General features: G+C 41.6%; 1 protein-coding gene across 1 annotated transcript in view; it reads right to left on the bottom strand.

Moving 5' to 3' along the window:
* The window catches only part of LOC308672606 (ATP-binding cassette sub-family C member 12-like), a gene marked incomplete at both ends in the record, with an annotated part of 44,708 nt that overhangs the window by 15,542 nt on the left and 1,967 nt on the right, over nt 1-27,199 (bottom strand). Inside the window, 19 exons of the mRNA XM_081335650.1 lie at nt 260-486; nt 2,329-2,526; nt 3,067-3,170; nt 3,652-3,741; nt 5,764-5,823; nt 5,909-6,014; nt 7,958-8,092; nt 10,437-10,636; nt 13,718-13,794; nt 16,987-17,111; nt 18,104-18,175; nt 18,787-19,059; nt 19,431-19,538; nt 20,715-20,863; nt 21,075-21,222; nt 22,658-22,831; nt 24,023-24,256; nt 25,645-25,792; nt 26,804-26,959. Of these exons, the coding sequence (XP_081191776.1) occupies nt 260-486; nt 2,329-2,526; nt 3,067-3,170; nt 3,652-3,741; nt 5,764-5,823; nt 5,909-6,014; nt 7,958-8,092; nt 10,437-10,636; nt 13,718-13,794; nt 16,987-17,111; nt 18,104-18,175; nt 18,787-19,059; nt 19,431-19,538; nt 20,715-20,863; nt 21,075-21,222; nt 22,658-22,831; nt 24,023-24,256; nt 25,645-25,792; nt 26,804-26,959 (2,784 nt within the window). The remainder of the gene's footprint in view (nt 1-259; nt 487-2,328; nt 2,527-3,066; nt 3,171-3,651; nt 3,742-5,763; nt 5,824-5,908; nt 6,015-7,957; nt 8,093-10,436; nt 10,637-13,717; nt 13,795-16,986; nt 17,112-18,103; nt 18,176-18,786; nt 19,060-19,430; nt 19,539-20,714; nt 20,864-21,074; nt 21,223-22,657; nt 22,832-24,022; nt 24,257-25,644; nt 25,793-26,803; nt 26,960-27,199) is intronic.

Here is a 27,199-nt window from a genome sequence, read left to right as displayed (position 1 = left end):
AGGTCTCCATGGGATTGAGACTGTGGCAGTAACTATCCTCAAAGATGGAAGTATTACCAGATGGGGTTTGGGTATTAATGTTTGAATCAGTCCAGGGCTTGTGAATTCCCTTCTGCAGATGAAAAACCTGGAATTGGGACGGGGATCGACAGGGGCGTCTCACGACCACAGATCTGAACATCTGCAGATGGATCTCTGCAGCTCTCACTTAGACGGAGGATAAGAGCCAACGTTCGGAAAGGCAGAACTTCCCACTTACTGGAAGAGCAGAATGAAAATGATCATTAGGACCACCATGCTGATGAGGAGGTAAGGAAAGATGATGGCGACAATGGTGAAAATGGCCAGGACTCCAAAACACTGCAGCAGGAAGTTCTCCAGGTAAAACGGCAACCGCGTATCCACTTCGTCCACATCCTTAGAGAAACGGTTCATGATTCTGCCGGTGGGATTGGTATCGAAGAAATTCATTGGACTCGCCAAGACCTGTAGATAAATGAGGCAGGTGTTGGGGGAGGAGAGAGCACTGCAATACACGACAAACAACGTAGAACAACAATAGCGACACCGTAAGTCTTTTGTGGCGCTCAGTTTTTGGATGGCAGAAATAGGTCAGCTTCACCTAAGCGTCAGCATAAATGCAAAACAGGGCCTTCTCTTCTTTCTCCCCCAAAAAACTGGGAGAGATTTTAAATGCTGTTTTGTGAAGGAGAAAAAAAAAGAGGGAATGGTTGGATCCATTTCTAATAACATGTCCTTGGAGAAAGAGTTCCTAACCAATAAGAAGTACCGCCCTAGAATTACAGAGCTAGAAATAAAGCTTTCTGCTAGAAATGGGCATTTTTGCAGACTCTTAATATCTGTTTCAGCTAAGTGCAAAAGAATGGAACAACGTGGTTGGATTCTCAGAAAATATGGCACTAGCATTCCTCCTTTCTCTGCCAATTTATGCTAGTCTTCCTTGGCCAAGGTGACCTCCAGGCTAGAGGACTTCAATTCCCAGAATTCTTACTTATGTTTAAGTGAGTTGGGAAATTCTGGCAGAAGAAATTTATGCAGGTAGAAAGGGGAAGGCTCTTTACAGATGGTCGAGCTGCACCCACCCAGATGGCAAAACCAGCCATAATTTGAGCAGAACGGTCCAACCAGATCCTTCGCTGGAAAGAAACTCCCGCGGAGAATTTAATTGACTTGGAAGAAAACTACTTTCCGGTAGCAGATTGTTAGCCGTAAGTGGATTCAGGCCACAAACCTTTCCTAAAAGTTTGTTCTCTGCTTCTCTGAAATTCATCAAAAAGTTATAGTCTTTTCTAAGCTTTAGTGTTATTGGTTCCTTGCTCCAGCCTTATTTATTTAATATGTTATTTTTGCTGTATTTCATGTCTGTCTGTCTGTCTACCTACCTACCTACCTACCTACCTACCTACCTACCTCTATCATCTTTTCTATCTATCTATATCTATCTATCTATCTATCTATCTATCTATCTATCTATCTATCTATCTATCTATCTATCTATCTATCATCTATCTATCTATCTATCTATCTATCTATCTATTATCTATCTATCTATCTATCTATCTATCTATCTATCTATCTATCTATCATTAATATTTACAATCTGAGCCAATCCTAGCAGATTCTGAGAAAGATACAACACAGTCAAAGAGAAACCTTTACAGAAGAGGCCATTTATTTACCCCTGGCAAATGTTCAGAAGACCTGTAGGGTAGGGGCCGTCCTTACTTGTGGGGACAGATTGTTCCACAATGACAGCCACCCCAAGAAGGCCTGTTGCATCCTCACTAGTAACCCCCTTGGGAATAAGCAATCCTCCATTGCATCTTCTGGACAAGACACAAAGTCTCTGATGGGCCACACTGGACTCTGGATTGAGTGCACACACTATGTTAAGGCACAGCTTATTGAATAATTGCTGAAGTGCTGTTGGAGAGCAACCATTCCGGTCAGGAGAAGGGATCAAGAGGGAGATTATCTGGAATTGTTATTTAAACACAAGAGAGCAAGTTCTGACACACACATCCCCCATCCTTTTCTTTGAGTCTTATCTAGTCTTTCCCAGGCAATATCTCCCAATCTGGGGGAGATTCCTGTAGAATAGGCATAGAATACTAAAGTAGCTTGTTTGAATTCTACAAGTGTGGATCTGGTGGTTTGTGCCTGATGGGCACCGGATGACTTTCTCCCATCCCTCCCCCAAATCCCAAATTTAGGTTTATGAAATCAACTTTGCTTCATGCTCCCTGTCAAAATCAACAACAACAAAAATTGGAATCACAATGATGGATAACCAAAGGTTAGTGGTACCTTGTAAAACATGGTGTTATGGAGGTCTGAGGCACCTCGTAAGGTCAACTTAGTGAAACCATAACCTTTGATGAAACTCAGAACAGTAAGGGCAACCACACTCATCCCAAAGACCAGCTGGTAGAAATGAAGCTGAGGATTGTTGGTGATGCTGCCCTCATTACAGGTTGTGTTTCGAGGATAGCTACACGTCGTGTTCTAAAGAACAGATTTGAAACAAAAAACAAGAGAGGCTTTTCCTTTTTTCTTAAATAGGAGATGGGGGGGAAAGGAACATCAATTATATAACATTCTCTTTCAAGACAGATTTCCAAAACAAAAACGTATGGAATTAAGTCTTAGAGACTGCTTTCTACTGCACAAGAAAAGAGGATTTGTGTAAGATATCTAGTAGAGTTGAGTTGAGTAGAGTAGAGTAGAGTAGAGTAGAATAGAATAGAATAGAATAGAATAGAATAGAATAGAATAGAATAGAATAGAATAGAATAGAATAGAATAGAAGAATAGAATAGAATAGAATAGAATAGAATAGAATAGAATAGAATAGAATAGAATAGAATAGAATAGAATAGAATAGAATAGAGCTGGAAGGGACCTTGGAGGTCTTCTAGTCCAGCCCCCTGCTCAAGCAGGAGACCCTACACCATCTCAGGTGAATTCTGGGAGCTGAAGTCCACAGTCAGGGACACCCCTGACATAAACAGAATAATAATTTGATGCCAAATGGCACTTACTTACCCCAGATCCTTGGTTTAACCAGAAACTCAACCACCAGTTGCTGAAGACTGAGCTGGCAATCATCAGAACAAAGAGAAGAATGATGACAAACCACAACAGGAAACCTAGAAGGAAATGTAGACATGGGATGTCAAACTGTGTTCCTGAGGCTATGAAGGCTGAGTTCACAGAACCTCTGAACAAGGTAAGGTAAAGAGCTAATGGCCGCATTTGCACAACGTGCTAAAGGGTATTGAAGATGTCCCCCTGAATGGAAATGAAATGTTTGCGGGCAAATCGCCAAGCTCAGAGAGCAAACCAACATCATGCTAAACTTAGTTAGCTTTGGCAGTTAGTAATGTTGGTGAACTGTTGTGTGGCTTAGCCTGTTGTGAGAAGGCAGCCTGTTCTGTTAGTTCATGATCCAATAAATAACGTGAAGGGTTAGAATTCCCATTCTATTTAAATCTAAAAGATCTCAAAGGCTTCTACCCATTCTATTTGGAAGATATATACCCTTCCTCCCACACACCTAGATGACTTTTGCAGGAATTTAATCATGAACAAATGTATTTAAGAAAATGTGCAACCGGTTATGGCATATACCTCCAGATGCCTTGATGTACATGTGGTAGGTTTCCCATCTAATTGGACCTTCTGCCTTCTCCTCTTTTTGAACAAGCTGGTCTTCAGGAGCTGTGGCAGAAAATCATCAAGCACTTATTCGCACCACAACGTTACTCAGAGATGACAAATCCCATACGTTTCAAGCAAAGTTGGACGTGTGTCGAGCCTATCTACACAAACGAACATTTGCAACTTCACATGAGACTTTACAAATGCACACACTCTCCCCGCCCTGCCAGCTGCCATTCCCCCCCAGGATGAAGCCATATGGAAAATGCTCCTTTTGTTTCTCTAATGGCTTTTGAATGAATGGAAGCCCGTGACGCGAATGCAATTGAAGAGGACATTGATTTACCTGAAGAGATCAATACTGCCAGCAGCTGGGATGCAAAACCCAATTGATTTTCTTATTCACCTCTTTGGATGGTGAACAAAGCAGAGGCAGGTCACAAGGAAAACTGCCCAAGGGGCTAATTTAGCTTGGAGTTTGAGCTTCTTCTTTTTTTTCTTTTCCATTTCCTCTTCTGAACTTTTTTAGGCACAGAATTCACTAGGCCTCTCTCTGTGGTCTTTTACTTAATTTGGATTTATTTATCTTTTTGGGGGGTGGCATTTCCAGAACTTCCATTCAGTCGGGGAAAGCACCTCTGGCATGCCTTTTCCTTAAATTCACTTGAGGAAATATGATGAACCTTTATAGACGGGCAGTGGGGTGGCTCCGTGGTTAAGACGCTGGGTTTTTCTGCCAGAAAGCCGGCAGCCCAGGTTCAAAATCTGAGCACCATGTGATGGGATGAGCTCCTGTCCTTACCTCAGCTCCTGCCAATTTGGCAGGTCGAAAGCATGCAAATGCGAGTAGATAAATAGGTACCACTTCAGTGGGAAGGTAACAGCGCTCTGTGATGTCATACTGGCCACATGACCATGGGAATTCTTCAGACAGCCCTGGCTAAATGGCCTTGAAAGAAAGATGTGCACTGCCTTTTATAGTAAGCGACAACTTACCTTTAAAGAGGATTGGTTTCTAGCCTACTAGAGTATGTTAGGTGGCCTCGTAGCACTTCTTTCTTACAATTCGAGAAAACGGTGGAGGAGCCCCATCTAGTTCGATGTTTCCCAACCTTAGCAATTTTATGTGGACTTCAACTCCCAGAATTCCCCAGCCAGCCTTGTCTTTGTCTTCCATGACCGGTCATGTTCCGTGACCAAGATCATCATGTGACTATCACGTGAAGCCATACTATTATTGGTTTGAACATCGCAGGACGAGTCAACCCAGCAATTGTTCTGTTAAACCAAGTCTAGAACCCAGCACTAGGTTTCCCAAGCTAGAACACCCTTATTACAAATAAAGACTACCAATGAGGTTGTCCTACCAAAATAATTTTGTTTCTAGAATTATAACATGAATGGACATGAAGTGGAGATTGAAATAAGCTATTTGCTCACTACTTCTTCAGCAAGGTAACTATCTTGCTTAAGTGTATCAAGTATTTAGTGCAGGGGTCCGTGGACCAGTACCGGGCCACGGCATGCCAGCAACTGGTCTGCACAAACAAGCAAAGCCCCATCCATTGGATGCAGGCAGCAGACAAAACCACGCCCCCTCCGTTCTGCAGAAAAACCTCTCTCCACGGAACTGGTCCCTGGTGCCCAAAAGATTGGGGACCTCTGATTTAGTGTGTAATAATACTTTGATGCCAACCTAGCAGCTCGAAAGCACGTAAAAATGCAAGTAGAAAAATAGGGACCACTCCGGTGGGAAGGTAACAGCGTTCCGTGCGCCTTTGGCGTCTAGTCCTGCTGGCCACATGACCACGGAGACGGTTTTGAAACAGAGATGAGCACTGGCCCCTAGAGTCAGAAACGATTAGCACGCATGTGCGGGGGAACCTTTACCTTTACCTAATACTTTGATGAAGGGAAAAAAGCATCCTTATTTCACTTTGCAACATTCGTTTCACCTCAAAAGTACTCAGGCCCAATCTTGAAGCAGTTATCTAAGCAAGCCTGGCTGCTTTTGCACTACACAGAGGCTGACAGTGAGATTTGGGGGGATTTAATCGTGCGGGAAGACAAAGTGTAACGTACTTCTGACTGTCCCTTCTTCAAGGTCTTTCTCAGTCTCTGTATCATCATGCTTATCAAATTCTGGGGAGATAAAAAGTGAGGGAAAAGTCAAGCTAAAACGTACAATGGCTAAAATACAAAGGAGGGGGGGGGAAAGCAATTTTACCAGGGTCTTTCACTTCTGCGGAAGAGATGTCTGAATCGTAATCCTGAATGTCTCTCTTTTTCATTGATTTGTCTGAAGATGGCGAAAGGAATAGGTTGTTTTCAATCTGAAGTAAACAAAGTCAAAAGTTTTCATTTGACACTGAAGAAGCCCAGCTAGATCAAGTACAACATCTGTCTCACCTAGAGGTGAGGAACGATGCTCCCCCCCCCCATCTTTATGACTTGTGGACTTCAACTCCCAGAATTTGCAGGAATTTGCATTCCTGGCTGGCTCAGGAATTCTAAGAGTCTACAAGTCATGAAAGGGCCATTGTTCCCCATTCCTGGTCTAAGCCAGAGGACAGCCCACAACCTGGTCTTGAGGATAACAACCCCTATTCTTCTTTGTTTTTCTCCAGCATCTGATTAGTTATTTTAGCAATTGTTTCTAAAGACTATTGATTCTTCTTAGTCCTGACAGTTTTTCTCATCTGTTAAGAATACAAAAATACCCTTGTTTATTCAACCTCAAGTCAGTTTAGTCCAATAGCTTGTTATCTCTACAACAGAGGTCCCCAACCTTTTGGGCACCAGGGACCAGTTACGTGGAGAGAGATTTTTCTGTGGACTGGTGAGTACGTGGTTTTGTGTGCTTTGCTTGTTTGTGTGGACCGGTTAGTGGCATGCCGTGGCCCAGTACTGGTCCAAAGAGCAGGGGTTAGGGACCCCTAACCTACAACATCTAAGTAGACATTTCCTGGAAGCCCACAAGCTCAACCTGGCTGTTACTTCCTGATAATGTTCTCCAGCAATTGTTTTCATTGCCTTTCTGAGTCAGGGGCTACTCTTAAGCTACCTTTATCATTGGGCCATAGGTATCATCATTTAGACTGCACAATGACTAGCTTTCCAGATGTTGTTAGAGTACAGTTCCTATCACACACTGCTGTTATCCATACTAGCAAAGAGGGGTCCTTGGTGCTCTCTGAGCTTGCTTGTTTTCTTGCAGATGTTTCATTACCCAAACTAGGTAACATCATCAGTGCCAGCTTGGGTAATGAAACATCTGCAAGAAAACAAGCAAGCTCAGAGAGGATCAAGGACCCCTCCTTGCCAGCATGAATAACAGCAGTGTGTGATAGGAACTGTAGTCTACCCTGAGCTACAAATATTCTCCTTTATTGCTACTAGCAAAGGGCTTATGGAAGTTGAGATTCAACAGTAACTGGACCTGCTATTACTCACATTATTATAATAAGCCCTTTTTGCATATGATTATCTCTAAAGCTGTGCCTCTTTGCCTACCCCTCACTTTGCTTTGTCGTTTTTACATGCACCAGAGGTGTTGCATTGTGGGGTTGAGCCCTTGAGGCACATGCCTGGAATATTACAACACACACAGAAAAGTATCACAGTATTGCATATGATACTGATCGCATGAGTCACGTCCTCTTTGCTCTCCACACAGATGCTGCTGTTGTTGTGCGTTTTCTCTCCATCTGCGCACGGTTCAAAAAGTTTGTGCAAAAGTTTGCGAGGTGGAAATCTCAGAGCAGTGCCTGTATTGGCGAGGTGCATAAACCACTTTGTTCTTTGCACTTGTGCTTGGGAAGTGTGGGTTAGGCATTAAAATATAACAGAATAGCAGAGGTATTTTCTAATCCAAATCCTTGCTCAAGCAGAAAACCCTGTATGTTTGTCCAGTTCCTTGAATTCCTCTGTCCTACAAAATGGATGCTGGGAAATCACAAAGGCATCAAAAGCTTCAAGTGCTATGCTGGATCAGAAGAAAGTTCTAGAACAGGGCTCCCCAACCTCCAGTCCGTGGATCAGTACCGGTCCACGGCATGCCAGCAACCGGTCTGCACAAACAAGCGTGGGATGCAGGCAGCACACAAAACCACGCCCCCTCCGGTCAGCAGAAAAACCTCTCTCCACGGAGTGGGTCCTTGGTGCCCAAAAGGTTGGGGACTTCTGATCTAGAACCAGCTTTCACCAGTACAGGAGAACTAACTTTGGGATGCTAATAGGCAGCAGCACAAAATAAGGACTGAGAGCGGAAACCCACAATGACGTCTTCTGCGCGCTGATTATAAAAGAGTTGAGCATAATGGCCCTGGGCTTTCATCAGCTGTGCATGGGTACCGCTTTCCGATATCTCCCCGCCTTCTAGCAAGATGATTTGATCACAGAACTGCAGGTACTGTGGACATTAAGGAAAGAGAAAAGAATCGGTAAACTCATGAGCAGGTTCCGGGGTTGGTATATTAGGATCCACCTTTATACAGGTGTCCCTGATTTACGACCACCGCGGAGCCCAAATTTTTGAAGTTCCAATGAAAGTAGTTGAACAGCTCAGAGTGAACTGAAACAGTTTCTGACATCAAATTGGATTCGAGCTGGAACTGAATCGGATCGTAAATTTCAATCAAACCAAAAGAAAAAATGGATTTTGCCAGATTTATACATATTTCAGTCTCTCTCTCTCTCTCTCTCTCTCTCTCTCTCTCTCTCACACACACACACACACACACACAAACACACACACACACACAAACACACACACACACACACACACACACACAAAAGCAGAGGCAGAGACACAGAGACACATGCACACAATGGGAAAAAGATAGACAATTAAAGTACATAAAGGTATAGAGACGGAGAGGCAGGGATTATTTCTGTTCAACAGAAAAAGAGTGTCAATTTTAGGAAATATGTTTTATAGGCCACAGCCTGGTTTCTTAGACTTGGCTGAAACAGCAACACTATTGTAGAAAAAAAAATCTCAACAAACTGCTATCGCTTTGGGGAAGAGCGTGCAGTCTGTAAGCCCCAAAGACTCAAAAAGAATTCAAATTCTCCCCGTTCTTTAGAATGAGGAGGATCTTTTGTTTCAAATGGATCAATGGCTCTACAGAGAATTGCAAGCCTTCTCTGCCCTCTGCTGGCATTGGAGAAGTTATTTTGCTTTTCAAGAGGGGAGGAGGGAAGAAGTAAAGGAATAAAACTGCAGGAATTGTTTTTTGTGTTTTTTTATAAGTCTTTTAATGACGAAAAATAAAACCCGAGCAGTGGACTCAGAAGACCCACAAACATTGCCTCTGCCATGGGAAAGATGGGTGGTTTGCTGACCTCAGTTCTCTAACCAACAATCGCTGCTTGAAAAACCAAACCAGGCCACCCACCTCCCAACCTCATTGTTATAAGGCAGGGCCAAATGCTCTAATTCATTTTCTGTGATGTTAAGACTCATTGCGCAATTGCCTCTCTTCGGGGGCATAAAACCCAGACTGCTTGTTACTTTTAAACTAATAGCACACTTACTCTACAAATGTAGGCCATTATGAAAGAAATGTTCACACACCAGAGGGAAATATTAACAGCGCTGAAGAGGCCCTAATGGTTTGCAGGAATTTTTTTTTAAAAAAAAATGGGGGAGGGAATTGAGGGTTGGTGGTAGAAAACAGCTCGGGGAACGAATATTGCTTGGTATTCAAGACGTACTGATCAAGAAAGATTAAAAAGAGAGAGAAAGTATAGAATTGAATATTCTGGGAAGAAAGTGAGACTAAAAATGTTTTTGAGGTCCCAGGGCAATAAGGGTCTTTCAAATTATTTAAAAACACACAAACAAACAAACCCAAAAGCATTTTAGAAATGATAACAGGTTTTTTTTTTAAAAAAAAAAACTTCCCAAAAAAGCAGAATCCATATTGCAAAAATGATACGTCCTTGACTTACGACAGTTCATTTACTGCCCGTTCGAAGTTACAACGGAGCTGGAAAAAAGTGACTTATGACCGTTTTTCACACTTACGACCGTTGCAGCATTCCCCCCCCCCCGGTCACGTGATCAAAACTCGGACCCTTGGCAACGGACTCACACTTAGGACGGTCGCAGCGTCCCGGGGATCACGTGATCCCCTTCTGCAACCCACTGGCAAGCCAAGTCAATGGGGAAGTTTACTTAACAGCCGTGTTGCTAACTTAGCAACCGCAGTGATTCACTTCAGAGCTGCATCAAAAAAGGTCGTAAGAGCCTTGGTGGAGCAGTGGGCTGATGCCTCCTTAAGTAACACCAGCTGCCTGCAATTAGTGCAGGTTCGCATCCCACCAGGCTCAAGGTTGACTCAGCCTTCCATCCTTCCGAGGTAGGTAAAATGAGGACCCAGATTGTTGGGGGCAATAAGCTGACTTTGTAATAATGCCGCTTGGGGTGTGTATGAAAGCCCTAACAAGCAGGCATATACATAGAATGAAGGCTACTGCTAAGCTTGTAAGCCGCCCTGAGTCTTCGGAGAAGGGCGGGATATAAATGTAATAAAAATAAATAAAATAAAATAAATAAAATAAAATGGGGCAAAACTCACTTAACAAATGTCTCGCTTAGCAACAGAAAATTTGGGGCTCAGTTGTGGTTGTAAGCTGAGGACTACTTGTATTGGATTTGTTTCACCCCAAACTCCACCCTGGGTGTTTTTCTGATTTGGGCTGCCATTCCCTATGAAGTTCTTTCCCATTTCTTTCAGCAATTCATTTACCTGCAGCTGATGAGACACCAGAAGGATGGTTTTCCCCTTCAGAGCTTTTTTAATGCATTGTTCAAAAATATGGCTTCCAACTTGAGCATCCAAGGCGGACAAAGGGTCGTCCAATAAATAAATATCTCGGTTTGCATACACTGCCCGAGCCAAAGTGATTCTCTGCTTTTGACCTCCAGACAGGGTCATGCCCCCTTCTCCTATCTTTTTTAAAAAAACAAAAAACAGAATGGATGCAACAGTCAAACTCTGGAACCAGCTGCCGGTGGAGCTGAGGACTGCCCCCGACCTCCGATCATTCCGCCGGGGCCTGAAGACCTGGCTCTTTGAGCTCTCGGGCCCAGGCTGAGGAGAAATTTTAATTGGGGTTTTAAGTATACAGGGTCAATTTAATATTTTTTAATTTGGTTTTTTAACTTTTGTATGGTGGATTTTTTAATTTCCTGTAAACCGCCCTGAGTCCTCAGGGAATAGGGCGGTATATAAATGTGAATAAATAAATAAATAAATAAATAATACTCATATAACCGCTTAATAAAAGGTTTCTAGCTCTGTTAGAATGTGAACATTGTGTGTCACTGTCAGGTTATGAAATTTTCCTCCATTTATGAGAAACATTCAGGTTACTGATTCCTTATTCCATAGACCAGGGGTAGGCAACCTTGGCTCTTTGATGACTTGTGGACTTCAACTCCCAGAATTCCTGAGCCAGCCATGCTGAGGGGAAAGGGAGAGGTTTCCATTCTGAGCCATGCTGGCTCAGGAATTCTGGGAGTTGAAGTCCACAAGTCAGAAAAGAGTTAAGGTTGCCTACCCCTGCCATAGAGACCATAATGTTCTTTTTAGTGAGAGCAGATAGGACTGCCAGATGTTTATCCCGAGGGACTGTGGGGAGTTGGCCTAATTCCTTGAAAAATATTTTAGCAAACTACAGTTCGACTTACAACAGTAAGTCCAAAGTTACAACAGCCCTGAAAAAAAGCAATTTATGACATTTTTCCACACTTATGACCACTTATGAACACATCATTTAACAGCAACTTAACAAATGTGGGCAAGAAAAGTCATCAAACGGGGCAAAACTCACTTAACAAATTTCTCACTTAGCAACATAAATTCTGGGTGTCGTAAGTCGAGGACTACCTATATTCTGCAGAAAGAGAGAGAAATCTCAGCATGCAAAAGGAAGAATGTTAGGCCCCGAGTACTGATAAATTAGGAAGGGGACAGGGACATCCGTGCATGAAGAGGGGAGATAAATCAAGAAAAAAGTTAAGATGATGTCCACAACCATAGATCTATCACACCGCTATGATTGTCTTGTTGATGATGGGTCTTCAATCACACTACCCTCCCTTCCTATCGCTTCCTCTAAAGACATGGGGTTGACTCCTGCCTGAATTACATAGAGGAATGTGGAGGTGGCCTGGAATAAGGTTCTCCACCACGTATATGTGAGCACTATCTTAGCCCCGTAAGAGAGGAGAGACTGAGAAAGAAACTCAAGACTATCCCATCTTGATTCTCTTTGGTATAGCATGGAGCAGAACATCTCAGTCAAGTTCTATCACTTTACTCCTCAACAGTAGTTTACAGCAGTCCTGATAGCATCTATTTTCTGACTTAGGTGACCTCAAAGGGCTGACAAATTATGAGATTTTCCTGACCTCTGCTTTTTTGCCAGTTTGTCTGAATCCCTCTCTTTTGTTTACTTTTTCTAAGAGCAGCTGTGGAGTGGCTGATTTGACTTAGAGATTTGGCTTAAAGGTAGAAGAATCTGTCTCTTTCCTTTTGGGAACATGTTGTGGTGAGGTACTATGAGTTCCAGGGTTGGGCCTGTGGATTATGTAGGACCTCCTGTTTCTATGTGGTTCCTCCCCGCCCCATAACTAACCGTAATCCTGGCCCCTCACCGTGTATTTTATTTACAGCAGCAACCATTTATATGGCACATGTGCTTACAGGAAATTCCTAAAAGATATGTTCAAGATTTTTCTCCTGGGAGTCTACGAGTGTGTCAGAAACTCAGAAATCAACAGCAGCTATATGAATTCCAGTGAGGCCGTAATGCCATTTTCACAACATCCACAGATGTTGAGTAGGGTAGCCAGAGCAAAGCTACTTCAAAACCATGAGTCCCAAGCTTAATCATGTTGAAAGCCAGGGTGCCTAGAATGAAAATGTAAACTGACAAGATAGCTTGGAGGGACAAACTGCCAAACCTTGTTAGAATAGATTCCCCCTCCCCCTTTCCGGAGCTCAGACTTGCTTGTATTCTAGTCATTTCCAGGACAATACAGCAAATTGCTCAGATAATAAAATAGGAATATGTAAAGCAAGGTTGTTGTTTTTTCTCTCTCCTTCAGATCCACAAATCCTTTAGAGATAAAAATGCACTGTGGCCCAATTTAGGCAAATGCTGAGTTTATGAAACATATCAAAACTAAATTAAAATCAAATTAAATCAAAACTAAACATGAATGGTTTAATATCTTGGCCTATCTGTTATTTACGGGCCGATAGTAAATGAATTCCCACAACAAATTGGATCCAATCCCAGTTTACTTAGCCTATTGTGTTATTTGAAGCCAGGGGTGTATTAGTCAGGACTTTTTTTGTCATACAACGTCCAGAATGGAGTTCTGGCACCTTTTTTGGATGGAATCTTGTAGGGTAGGCAAGGCGGGTTGTATAACATTATGTGAGTTCCGGCACCTTTTTCTTTTACAAAAAAAGCACTGAGTATTAAGCCATGCTCTGTGGCTTAGTAGCTTGTACACAACATAGTGCGGCTTATCCAACAAGCCCTGAGTAAGCCAATAATGGCTTAGTATATTCTGAAACTAAGTCTAAATCTGTAGCAGGCCTGAAATCAAAATCATGTCACCCCTAACTCGTCTTTACAAAGTACAGAAAACCCATTTGTATCACTGTTTCACAAATCTGAAGATGTTTAACATGAATTAACATTATAGTTGGGATTTTGTACCCTTTATACTAGGAAGAATATCTAAGGCTAGTTTGGCCAATTGGCTACAGGCCCAATAATGTATTTTCTTTCCTGCAAAAGCAAATATAATGCTGTCATTGATTAACCAATTAACCAAGAAACTCAGTAGGTGATTTGAGGTCAATCATTCCTTACTGAGTTATCACATATATAAAATCTGGGGAGATCTCCAGCTATGTTTCCATGAGATGAGATATAAATACATAGAATAAACAGCAGTAAGTTGGCAGTTTAATTTAGCATCCTTAAATTAAATAAACACACATTATACTTACTTCAGTCATATCTCCATAGGATAAACGCTCCATATCTGTCTTGAGACTGCAAATGTTGATGATATGATTATACCTAAAAATATTAAAACTGAACTGAGTTGCAAGCTGTGATTCTTAGAAAATTTCTTTCATATCTCTGTAAATGAGCCTTGTAGCATTACTGGGATTATTATTGGAGAAGACTCCTTCAGTGTTGAGTATTGCCGGCTCTCCAATCTTGACTCAATGTCAGCCTTACCAACTAGACCAAACAGGAAACATGACCAAATAACCTCATTCTATTTTATCGTAAAGCTGCATTAATAGACTTTTGCAAGTTTGAAAGTACAATTTTCCCCACCATGAACTTTATAGCCTGCTACAGAGGTACCTTGGTACTCAACTGCTTTGAAACTCCTCAAATTTGGTACTCAATGTATTTTGACATGAAAATTTTGTCCTGGTATTCGTTGTTTGTTTGGTACCCAACACACAAGCTAGAACTCGTTGATGTTGGTTGCCTCATGACTTGCTGCCCTTTCCAGTTGAAATAGGGCAGGGGTCCCCAACTCCCGGTCCATGGACCAGTACTGGGCCGCAGCATGCCAGCAACCAGTCTGCACAAACAAGCAAAGCGCCATCTGTGGGATGCAAGCAGCACACAAAACCACGCACCCTCCAGTCTGCAGAAAAACCTCTCTCCACAGAACCGGTCACTGGTGCCCCAAAGATTGGGGACCCCTAGGTTAGGGTTAGGGTGCCATAATAGTCATGTGATAACTCTTGCCCTGTGCAGTCTTATCTTCTGTGGTCATTTTGTGTATTTTTGTGTATTTTTTTCTCATCAGTACAGGTATTTTATTTTATTTATTTTATTTAATCTAAGTACGTATTAATTTTTAGGTTTGTTTCTCATGTAAAATAATGATATACAACCTTATCTTTTTATATACTGTAGATTGCCTTAAAATGTGCATTGGCCTTGGTTTAGGAACACATTACGTTTATTTACATTATTCCTTACGTGAAAAAATGGTTTGGTACTCGTTTCTGGTACTTATCAAGCCTCTTGGAACCAATTAAAGACAAGTACTGAGGTAGCATTAAGGATCCCTCGTAGACCTCCTGTTCCACCCAATATGCAGCTGGGGGCTGTGCTTCCTCTTATCTGTCTGTTCCTTAGACAACATCTCTTCACTATTTTTTTTCCAAGTTGTAGAGCTCCTACAATAACCAGCTGAGATGGAAATGACTCAGACTAAGAAGACGCTCAAATAACTGGGTCTTGTCAATTATTTTACCCTTAGATATTCTATGTCATATTTGAACTGAAGGTTCTTTTTCTATTTCATACCATTTCAGCAAAGCTTAATGCCTCCCTGCAGCATCTAATGGCTCGTGACATGCTAGTAATATTCCCTGGGGCCATTTTGAAGATGTGTTGAAAATGAGTTCTTGGGAGATGCGTTTGCTTGTTTGTTTGTTCCCGCTAAGCTTTCCTTCCTGCCTGCCTTTTCTTTTCTTTTCTTTTCTTCTTTTTGATCCACTTCAATATAATTTGAGGAAATGACAGAAGTGATATTTAGCAACCATTTACTCTCACAGCTGAGTACACTGGTCGAGTATAATATTTAGAAAACTAATAAGAAAGGAACAGCTTCCTTGGTTTCATTAAAAGCAAAGAACTTGCTGAGGGGAATACATAAACTCTTATTTGAAAATGAGAAGCTAAGGCATTTCTTATCTTGATTATTCTAATGAAGGTTGTTCAGCTGAGGTCCTTGACCTGCCTGTGGCCCTCAGAATCCTTGGGTGAAGCCCTCAAAGACCTTCTAAAATGGTCTAGCAAATTGTAAGTTTGGACGCGTGTAAAAAGAACATTAAATAGGAGGGGGGGTATTAAGGTTAACTGTACTTAATTACCTCACTCTTACTAAAATTTCAAGTACATTTCAATTAAATCCATTTAAATTAATTTGTCTTGTCACTACCCCTGTGTTAAAAATACAGGCAGAAGCAACCAGATCCACACATGTAGAATTCAAGTTTACTACTTTATTATATCCTGCCTATAATACAGGAATCTCCCTAGACTGCTTGCCTTCTCTTGCAACAGGCAGATTAGTTCTATGAAGCTTAAGGGATAATTTCACTCTTTGATCTCACCCTTGCATTGCTTGCATTAAGCTACAATATCAGTTTGGAAGCTGTTCAGTCAGATCATCCACAACTGTTTGTGTTGGTTCACAATAGATTCTTCCAGCCCTTCCAGGAGATGAAGTAACTGAACTAGGACCTTTTAGGTGCCACATTATTTTGCTATAGGCTTTTGGAAGGACCAGACTACAAACAGAGAAGGCCTGATGCAAATTGTTCTCCATCCTCAAATGAACTTCTTCACACATTCAGGTCAACTTCTGAAGCTTCACTTCAGTTCCCATCACTCACTCAGGTAAGATGGCTCAGAAAGACACAGTCTTTCATTTGTGACACCTTGCCTGTGGAAGTCCTCTGGCAATGTTAGAATCTGAGAACCTTTAAGGTAGCTGACATTTTATGCCACAGTTTCATCTCAAATCGAGCAGTTATGGTTTGGTTTAATGTGCTTTTTTCTGAGTTACAGTTTTGAAAATTTTATTTTATTACTTCCATTTTCTGTCCCCAGGGCATTTCTTATATAAATATGTCAAGAGAAATGCGTAGGTGTTTCCATAAACACATCTGATAACAGTTATTTAACAGTACAACACCCTAGCATTTAATCAAATACAATGCTTGCCCTTTCCTTTATATAGCTAAAAATAAAAGGATTAAAGACTGGACTCCTTTAAAAAAAAGAAAAGAAAAAAGAGCCGAGCCAAGGATCAGCAAAGGCAGTGTGATAATTCTGAAAGATCGAGAACCCTCCCCACGAATGCTCCAATCTTAATCTCTTTTATTACTTAGGTTTATAGTTATCTTTGCATGATGGCTCAGCAGTTAAAAGATGCTCAGCTTGTCAGCTAGATAGCCCAGGTCCAAGACTTGAGCTCAGCACGATGGAGTGAGCCCCTGTTACTTGCCTCAGTTCCTGCCAACTTAGCAGTACAAAAACATACAGATGTGAGTAGATAAATAGGTACCACTCTGGTGGAAAGGTTACAGCGTTCTGTGCGCCTTCAGCATATAGTCATGCTGGCCACATGACCATGGAAAAATCTTTGGATAATGCTAACTCCCTTGGTTAAGAAAAGATGAGCATTGCTAGACTCGGACATGACTGGACAGGGGAAATCTTTCTAGTTACCTTTGTTCATCATAGTCTTCTCCAAACAGTATATTATCCCTGACACTTCCGTGAAATATCCACGCTTGCTGTGACACGTATGCCAAAGTGCCATTCACAACGACCTTCCCACGATACAGATACATCTGAAGTGGGTAGAAGGAATAGTTGGATGCCAAATCTGCCTCAGTGGCTTTTCCTGATCTCTGTTAATCCGTGCATCATAAATCACAGTTCTTAGATACCTATTTTGCTTCTAATGGAGAACTTGAAAATAATGAAAAGTTAGGGAAGGATCTGCATACCAAAACCAGCCCTCCCATCTGGGCCAAAGGAGACATCAATTCTAGTCTCCAAATTTGGGCCTTATTGTAATGAAGTGGAAGTGATTATTTCTTTGCTCTTATTCTAGCTTTTGTATTACGACTAGGGAAAGATTTCATTGTGCCTCATACGCTAAGAATAATTGGACAGACTGAATTGTCTGCCTTTTGATTTAGCCTGTGCAGCGCAATTCCCTCCCACAGTTCACAATTAAATAAAAGTTTAATTCTGCAAACTTTTCTACATCTTACGGAACCTGATCTTTCCAAATACTGTCTGATCAGGACCTGTTAGATTTATATGTAACCTGAACATTGACTATCCATTGGAGTAGCCATTTTTCTAAATGGCTCAAGGCTCCATCCTGGACTTTTTAATGCACCGAAATGCAATTTGTATACAGATTTAGAGAGCAAATGCATAAATTTTCAGATCTGCTTCCTCTGTTTAAACTTTAAGACTTGTAGACTTCAACTGCCAGAATTCCTGGCTGGCTGAGGAATTCTGGGAGTTGAAGTCCACAAGTCTTAACGTTGCCAAGTCTGAAGACCCCTGGTTTAAACAAATAGTAAAACACCTGCAACCAACACCATAATGTTGGTGTGCACTAGCCATAAGAGCTGAGAAGTTCAACATATTAGCAGAGTGATGTATAGTTCATGTACTGTGGGTCTGCCTTTGGCCACCACACAATACTGAAGTTTTGACTTGATCAGCATAGCATAGTCAAGGAAAAGAGCCATGTTATTGTAAAATATCGTAAAATATTACATTAGAGATGAACTGAGAAAAACGTAAATAGGCATTTACATACCTGTCCTAATACTGCTTTGAGGATTGAAGTCTTTCCGCTTCCCACATTGCCGCAAATCCCCAAAACTTTCCTCTGGGAAGGAAAAAAAATTTGAGTATAATTTACACATGGCAGTAGAATTAGAATACTTTAGAATTAGAATACTTTATTTGGCCAAGTGTGATTTGACACACAAGGAATTTGTCTCCGGTGCAGAAGCTGTCCATGTACTTGCAAAACAACAGAGTAATAATAATAATAATGATACCAATAAGATAGGGTAGTAGAGAAAATGGGAATAATAATAATGATGATGATGATGATGATGATGATGATGATGATGATGATGATGATACAGCCATACAACAAGGGTAAATAGACATAAGATAGTACTGTGGGAATTAGGTGTTCAGCAGAGTGATGGCACAAGGGGAAACAAACTGTCTTTGTGTCTAGTTGTGTTGGCATGCAATGCCTTATAGCGAGGGGAGAAGTTGAAAAAAAAATGTCCAGGATGTGAGGGGCATCTGTAGATAAATTTCTCAGCCCCCTCCTTTTGACCCACATAATATACAGGTGTTCTTTGGAAGGCAGGCTATATTATGGAACTGTGGCAGTTTATATCCAGACCAAATCTTAACATCTTCACATAAATTATCACCAGGTTGATTTTGGTTTAAATATTATTGTTCCCCTGTACTTACTTTCTCTACTGTAAAACTTATATTCTGCAGGACAAAGCTGATGTCAATATCCCTGTCAACAAGTGATATCTGCGAGTCAGAAATGACTGGGTCGGTCCTGGGCTGGGATTTGCGGACCCTTTTCCCAGTCAGATGTCTTTCTTTAACAGTTTTGGTGTGGGGGTCACCGGAAGCACTTTCCCAAGCTATGGTGACGTCTTTCAGCACCACCGCATTTACGGAGCCCTGCAAGGTTGTCACATATGCAGAAGGCGTTTTCATGGTGAGGATTTTCTACAAGAGAAGAAACAAGTTCTAAGCTACATCAATGTATCCCTGATGGAAACATTTAACGTAATCTTGCAAATCTTGGGTGTTCCGTCTATGGAGATTCTCCATCGTCCAGGTCATGGTTGGCGCTTTTTTCCAACTGGACATTCTTGTTTTTGTTTTCTCAGAAAAGGTTTCACTTCTCATCCAAGAAGCTTCTTCAGTTCTGAACTGAAGAAGAAGAAGAGATTAAGGGACAATTGATCTAACAGAGGAATCCAGTGTATTCTGTAACTAACACAGGGCGTTCTTTTTTGTGAACTTGCTTAAATATCCAAAAATATCTGTAATAGTTTCCCCCCCCCAAAAAAAAAATCCCACTATTTTTTTTTTACCTTCAGCCTTTTTAAGGCAACATTGGCTTCTGCCACGGATTTCACTGAAAATGGCAAAATGGCAATTGAAAACCTCATGGAATTAAACACTGAAATCACACTGAAGGCCTGCAAAAGAGATGGAATTAAAGGATTCTTAGTATCAAGTGGGAGGGGGATACATCCAGGGGAGTCAAGACTCTTAAGAGTTCCTAACTTTCAATCCCCAAGCTTCTCTTTCCTAATTTGGGATCACAGATGACCCCCAACTTGGTGCGGCTAAACAGGTCGGACTCTCCATATTGCCAACTTTTCAGAAGTCAGCAGGAATTTGCAAAAACTTAGTAAGATATTACAGATCGTCCTTGACTCACAACCACAACCGGGGCCCAAATTAGCTAAGCAAGACAGTTGTTAGCTGAGCTTTGCTCCATTTTGTGACTTTTCTTGTCACTCCAGTTGTTAATTGAGTAATATGTTTGTTAAGGGAAGGTGGCTTCCCTATTGACTTTGCTCCTCAGAAGGTCACAGAGGGGGATCATGGGACCCCGGGACACTGCAACCATCATAAATATGAGCCAGTTGCCAAGTGCCTGAATTCTGATCACGTGACCACAAGGATTCTACAATGGTTGTAGACATATCCAGTTCCTGCAACTGTTCTTCATATGTTTTAACCTCCAGTCTTTTAATCATCATTGCTCTCTGCACTCTTTCCAGGGTCCCTTCCAATTCAATTCTATTCTATTCTATTCTATTCTATTCTATTCTATTCTATTCTATTCTATTCTATTCTATTCTATTCTATTCTATTCTATTCTATTCCATCCCATCCCATCCCATCCCATCCCATCCCATCCCATCCCATCCCATCCCATCCCATCCCATCCCATCCCATCCTATTCTATTCTATTCTATTCTATTCTATTCTATTCTATTCTATTCTATTCTATTCTATTCTATTCTATTCTATTCTATTCTATTCTATTCTATTCTATTCTATTCTATTCTATTCTTCCATTCCACTCCACTCCATTCCATTCCATCCCATTCTATACATCACTATGCTAATATTTTGAACTTCTCAGCTCTTATGGCTAGTGCATACCAACATTATGATATTGGTTGCAGGTGTCTTACTAAGGCATTGTAAAGCGGTACTAACACTTCACGTGATCTTGATTCTATCCCTCTGTTAATGCAGCCTAGGAGAGTTGATCTGACATTTTGGTATCGTCTTGGTGAGGAACTGATGGCTATCATAAAGACAATGGAACAACTAAGAAAACAGAAGTGTCATCTTACAACAGCCGCTGATAGTTCGCGCTTTAACAGGGTATGGAAGCAAAACAGCATAACTATGGTTAGAGTGGAAATGACTGGCGTCAATGCAGAGTTCACACTTTGGATGTATCCCGCCTTTTCCAGTATTTTTCTTTCTGTTTCCCTGATGCCTGCAAAAGGTATAAAAGACATCCTCCTGTAATGACGTGGAGCAAAGTGATAAATCACATATCTTTCTAGACAATGGTCTATAATTTTGCAAATTATACCCTGTACACCTTCAATAAAAGGTGAATCATAAATTGGGGTGAGAATGAGCTAGTTAAAGCATTCCACTGAAAGATGGAGGAACTACGGCAGTCGCCTCCCCACTCCAGGTACCTGTGATAATTTTTTCAAATGATTTTTCCCAGGCATACATTTTGATTAGCTTAATGGACGTCAAAATCTCATTCATGATTTGCACACGTCTGTCAGTCACCACAACAGAGCCTCTTCGAAAAACAGAAATTAATTTGGCCATCAACATCTGCAAGGAAGGGGGAAAATGCAATCAAGAGATTTCATACACGGCTGACCGCTAAACCCATGCCAGAAGACTAAGCAGTCTTCATAAAACCATAGCTATCCCTTCTGTTGTTCAGATTTAGGCTGCGAGAACAGGTAGTCCTCAACTTACGACCACAAGGGAGCCCAAAATTTCTGTTGTTAAGTGAGACATTGGTTAAGTGAGTTTTGCCCCATTTTATGACTTGCCTTGCCTCGGTTACTAAGTGAATCACTGCAGTGGATAAGTAACCTGGTTGTTAAGCGAATCTGGCTTCCCCCGCTTGTCAGAAGGTCACAAAAGGGGAATCACACAAGCTTGGGACACAGCAACGGTCATAAATATGAACCCAGTTTGCCCAGCATCTGAATTTTGACCACGTGAGCGTGGGGAAGCTGCAAAGGTCGTGAAAAATGGTCGTAAGTTACTTTTTTCAGTTTCAAAGTTCAGTAACTTTGAACTGCCACTAAATGAACCGCTGTAAGCTGAGGGCTATCTGTATTGTTGCTTAAATATTCACACTAGCATGGCTGACGTATAGAGCAGCATCAACGGATTTGGTCTATAAAATTTGCAGAAGTCCCAGAGTTTTAGTAAAATCCCAGTTGAAAGAAAGCTGCAAGATGATGATGATGATGATGATGATGATAACTTTATTGTCACTTTGAATGTACACCAATCGGCATACATCAAAATGAAATTTCGTTGCATACAGCTCTCAAAGGGTCACCACCTCCGATATATACTCCTTGTTCGGGGCCCGCTCAAAGAGCCTTGGTGGAGCAGTGGGCTAATGCCTCCTTAAGTAACACCAGCTGCCTGCAATTAGTGCAGGTTCGAGTCCCACCAGGCTCAAGGTCGACTCAACCTTCCATCCTTCCGAGGTAGGTAAAATGAGGACCCAGATTGTTGGGGGCAATTAAGCTGACTTTGTAATAATGCCGCTTGGGGTGTGTGTGAAAGCCCTAACAAGCAGGAGGCATATACATAGAATGAAGGCTACTGCTAAGCTTGTAAGCCGCCCTGAGTCTTCGGAGAAGGGCGGGATATAAATGGAATTTTAAAAAAATTTCACATTGTACATTTTAGTCTCTAGGGAGTGAACGATGGCACACAGGACAGATGGAAATGGGGCTCCAAATCTCTACAAGGAAGCAAAACCATTAAAACCAAAACACGTGGAAACAGACTAGAATGTCCTCTCTACTCACTCCACTTTGCACATCAAGTTGCCACCAACAACCTCCTTAAAGTGGGAGGAGGTGGATTGTTATTTTAGTAATATGGAGAGAGAACAGTAGAAGACAGCTCCTGGGTAAAAACATATTATATATATATATATATATATATATATATATATATATATATATATATATATATATATATGTATATATTTTAGAAAAGGAAAAGGTTTCACCTGTAATAGTATAAATGTGGCATAAATAAATGTTCCTATGAGAGCCGTCGGACCAAGGAGGGCACAAGAATAGATGGTGCAAACAACGATCAAAAGGGGCGCGGTCATGGGCATCGGGCCAAACAAGGCAGCTTCGAATATCCGAAAACCATCATTGGCTAAGAAATTAATCAACTGAAAGACAATGAAGAAACTGGTCAGAAATGATCTTGCATTGAAAGCTTTCCAAATCACAGTCAATCAGTGTTAATGTCAGGATCAGGATGGCCGAATTCATACCTCGAGGATGTCAACCCTAAAGACAACAGGATAGGATAGGATAGGATAGGATAGGATAGGATAGGATAGGATAGGATAGGATAGGATAGGGTAGGGTAGGGTAGGGTAGGGTAGGGTAGGGTAGGGTAGGGTAGAATAGAATAGAATAGAATAGAATAGAATAGAATAGAATAGAATAGAATAGAATAGAATAGAATAGAATAGAATAGAATAGAATAGAATAGAATAGAATAGAATAGAATAGAATAGAATAGAATAGAATAGAATAGAATAGAATAGAATAGAATAACAGAGTTTGAAGGGACCTTGGAGGTCTTCTAGTCCAAACCCCTGCTCAGGCAGGAATTATTCAATTGGAATAATTCAATTAGTAACCTGGATTTGGTTTGTTCTACTATAAAAATGAAGCAATGGTGGGCTACAGGTATTGTTAACATGTCAAAGGGGACATGAAAGTCCAAGTACTAAACAGTTAGATGCAGGTTTTATCTTGTCCTTCTCTGTGAGCTTGCAGTATTTACGCACATGTGGCTACTTAGAGAAGTTCTCCTAGCTTAATATCAAAATGGAGATATCATGAGAATGTTAAGAGTCCTGGAGGATCACAACAAAGGGCTTTCTAGTCCATCATTTTTAGTTCTGCACAATTATTATTATTATTTATTATTTATTAAATTTTTATACCGCCCTTTTCCCGAAGGACTCAGGGCGGTGTACAGGGCAATAAATATCAAAATATACATACAAAAGTTAAAAAAGATTAAATAATTATGCCCAATATAATACAATAATTAAAACAATGTTAAAACCAAATCCAAACCCCAAACCCATCAGACCAAGATGACCAAGAAGAAGTTGGAAAGCTGTAAAAAAGGACATGAAGGCCATTGCCTTGTCCTCTTTAGCTGTTATTTCTTATATTAGATTCTAAAGATACCGTATTGTATCAGGATTAGCAATCATTGTTGGCTCCAGCCATTAATCAGAAGCTCACAAAGTCTCTTGCAGAAAAGCAAACACCGAATACATTTTTGCAAATTAAATATTTATAGGAAATCAGATGAGGATGCGATCTCAAAGACTTACTTTGCCTAAAGATGCGTGTTTCAAGGACTTACAAGCTAGCAGGTTCTCAAAAGCAACTGTTGTCACGGCAACTTTTGCCCTGACAGCAGTGCGATAGTTGATAGCCCATGTCAACGACCACAACACAACTTTTGAAAATTCAGTGAAAAAAAGGGCCATGCAGAGGCCCACACCCTCCACCAAGTCCTTTGAATCTTTGTCATTGTACTGGAGGATGTTATGGAAGATCAAGGTCTGCCAAAAACAAACAAAAACATAAACATATTTTTTTTTTGGAAAATGTGTATTGTTGATATATTTTTAAGTGGTTGATATTATTCAATACTGCCTATTTATTTTTCTCTCCCCTCCCCAGTTTAAAATCTGTGCAAAAAAACTGGCAGGTTTCCCAGGCAGCAGGGGTGTAGCAATCACTCTGCCAAGAATCACTCTGAAGAAATAAGTCTTCAGACTATTGAATCGTCTAGTCTAGGATTATTTGCAACATAAATTCTCATTTGGGGGCAGATTTCTTTTGAGTGTTGTTCTACAATTCAGAGCATTTGGAGAAGATGTGTTTTAGCAGTGTTTGTGTCATTGTTATGAAAATCAGAAGCTCAAGCTGTGGTTCTAGATCACTCATGAGGATGGTGATGCCAAGATTGATGTGATTCTTAGCCTAAGAAAAGATCAAGTTTGCGCCAAAGAATGAAACTGGGATCTTTTGCAGGTGGTATGGGTGTTTCACTGAAATAAGATCTCTTTTGTTAAAATTGGTTTATAAATGCAATAGCAGTAGGCAGAGACGTTCTCCAGTGGTTTGTCTATTGATTCTCATTCTATTTGATGAAAGAGAATTTGCTTTTGAATTTTCTTTCAAAGCAGATGCCAATTGCAATGAGTGTCTTAAAACTGAAGTCTCTCTCTCTCTCCCTCTCTCCCTCTTCTCTCTCTCTCCCCTCTCTCTTCTCTCCTCTTTCTCTTCTCTTCTTTCTCTCTCTTTCTCTCTCTGCTTAGAGAGAACTTTCTCCTCTCTCTCCCTCTCTCTCTGAGACAAAGCAACTGGGAAGCTAGGTCTATGGCCAAGCTGGTGTGGCCAGCTCACCACGACCAACTTACCACAGCCAACTCGCTGTGAGACAACTCTCCATGGCCAATTCACCATGGGACAACTTGCTGCAGGACAAGAGTTACACTACTGTCGAAGAAATGGTGGAATAGAATCATTAAAGCAAGGCTGGAAAAGGAGGGACAACATGAAATACGAATGACAAAAATTAAAATGATTTTTAAATTATTTTAAATACTTAAATTGAATTGTTGAATTGACCCATTGGGAGTTGGTCACACCAAGTTGGCATGGCAAGTTGGCCGTGGCGGGTTGGCCCTCCCAAGTTGCCCCATTCTGCCCTCTCTGGCTTCCTACATATTCTTTCAATCCCAAAGAAAGAGATCAGAAACCACTCCAGGGTGGCCTTTTGACCGAGGGGTGGATTTATCAAACGTTCTGCCTCCAGCAAGGGTTTGAAATGTCCTCCTTCCCTTGGAGAAATTTTTGAGAAATCAGCCCACTAAATTCTCCATTCAAATATGGTGAAAGGTTATCCATGTCAGCTCTCAACATGTACTTCCAGGTTACTCACTGGCCCCAAAACACCAAAAATGGCATAAAAAATATTAGCAATTATGTCCATGAAAATCCTTGTCCTTTGAAATTGAAAGAACACTTTGCCTAAAGAAGCTTTCTCAAGTCCGACTTTGGCAACCTCAGCTTCCCAAAGGAGTCGAAATCTGTAAAAAAAGGAAAAAAAAGCAAACGACTCACGTTACATATTTCTTTCAATGCCCACGCTTGTGAAAATCGCTGGTGTCAATTAATTATTACAGAGGTTATAATGGGGTATCTTGCTTTAAGCAGACATTCGAGCTTAGAATTAGTTAAGCATCAGTCAAGGCTTTGCCAATGCTTTATCTGAAAGTTGGTTGTTGTTTTTTTTTTACTCCACTGCTTATTTCACTGGTCTTACACTTTGCAGTGAATAACAAGAGTTGGAAGGGACCTTGGAGGTCTTCTAGTCAGGCAGGAAAACCCTACACCAGACATGTCAAACACAAGCCCCGGGGGCCCGGATCCGGCCCGCCAAGTGGTTTCATGCGGCCCGCGAAGCCATCCTGGAAACAGTGAGGGAACGGCCCCCACTGCCTTGGCCCTGGCCCAGAGACCCTCCTTCTGCCAGAGACCCTCAGATCTGTCCCACTCCTGCCCGGGCCCCCATAGGTACCCTTGATGCGAACGATGTAGAGCTGGCCACGCCCACCCAGTAGGCCATACGCACTCTAGCCACGCCCACCCAGTAGGCCACACCCACCCTGGCCATACCCACCTGGCCCCCTGAGGGCAACCGCAATGCTGATGCGGCCCTCAATGAAATTGAGTTTGACACCCCTGCCCTACACCATTTCAGACAAAGGGTTGTCCAATCTCTTCTTAATGCACACCTTCCCCAAAGAATGTCTGCCAAGAAGACTTACATCAGGACGATCACTTTCCAGCTGCAACCAGTAATCATGTAGAAATTACAGGGTCTCGCTTGGCCCACAGCCCTGTTTTCCTTCTTCTTTTAGGGAAGGAGCAGCCCTGTTGTTTTCTTACAAACCACTGCCTATTAAGATTTGTTAGCTTCGAAGTCCAATGAATGCAAAGGAGGGCCACCTCCTGTTCTCCAGGAAGATAGGGGTGGGTGGGTGGGTGGGTGGGCCGAGCGGGATTTTGAAATAGTAACTGCATCACAACAGCCGTACCTTTTGGCATTCGGCTCGGCGCTGTCGTAGTAGGAGAGAGGAGGCAAAGTAGCTATATTGATTTTGTGCCGGTATCCTTGGAGCATTATATCGGAATACCAAGAATAGGTAGCAAATGAGAAAAGTCCAGCATTGTCCACGGGATTCTTGGAAGACCTGTAGGTCAGAGAGAAAGAGGGAATCCGCAGTTGGGAAAAAGGGGAAGATGTTATAGGCATCCAAAGCTGCCTTCTGCCTTGGACCGTTGCCCGTTCGGTCCCCCTCCTCCTCCTCCTCCTCATCTTTGATTGGCACTTGTTCATCGGCGAGACCTTTTCCTCATCTCTGACAGCTGCGGCCTTTGAGCAAGACTCCTCTAATCTTTTCACTGGGTATTGAATAGCTGTCTCCAGAAAG

This window comes from Vipera berus, assembly GCF_964194415.1.
Source record: "Vipera berus genome assembly, chromosome: 10".
NCBI lineage: Eukaryota > Metazoa > Chordata > Lepidosauria > Squamata > Viperidae > Vipera > Vipera berus.
The sequence above is the reverse complement of the archived record's forward strand: the minus strand, read 5'-3'. Positions and strand labels throughout refer to the sequence as shown.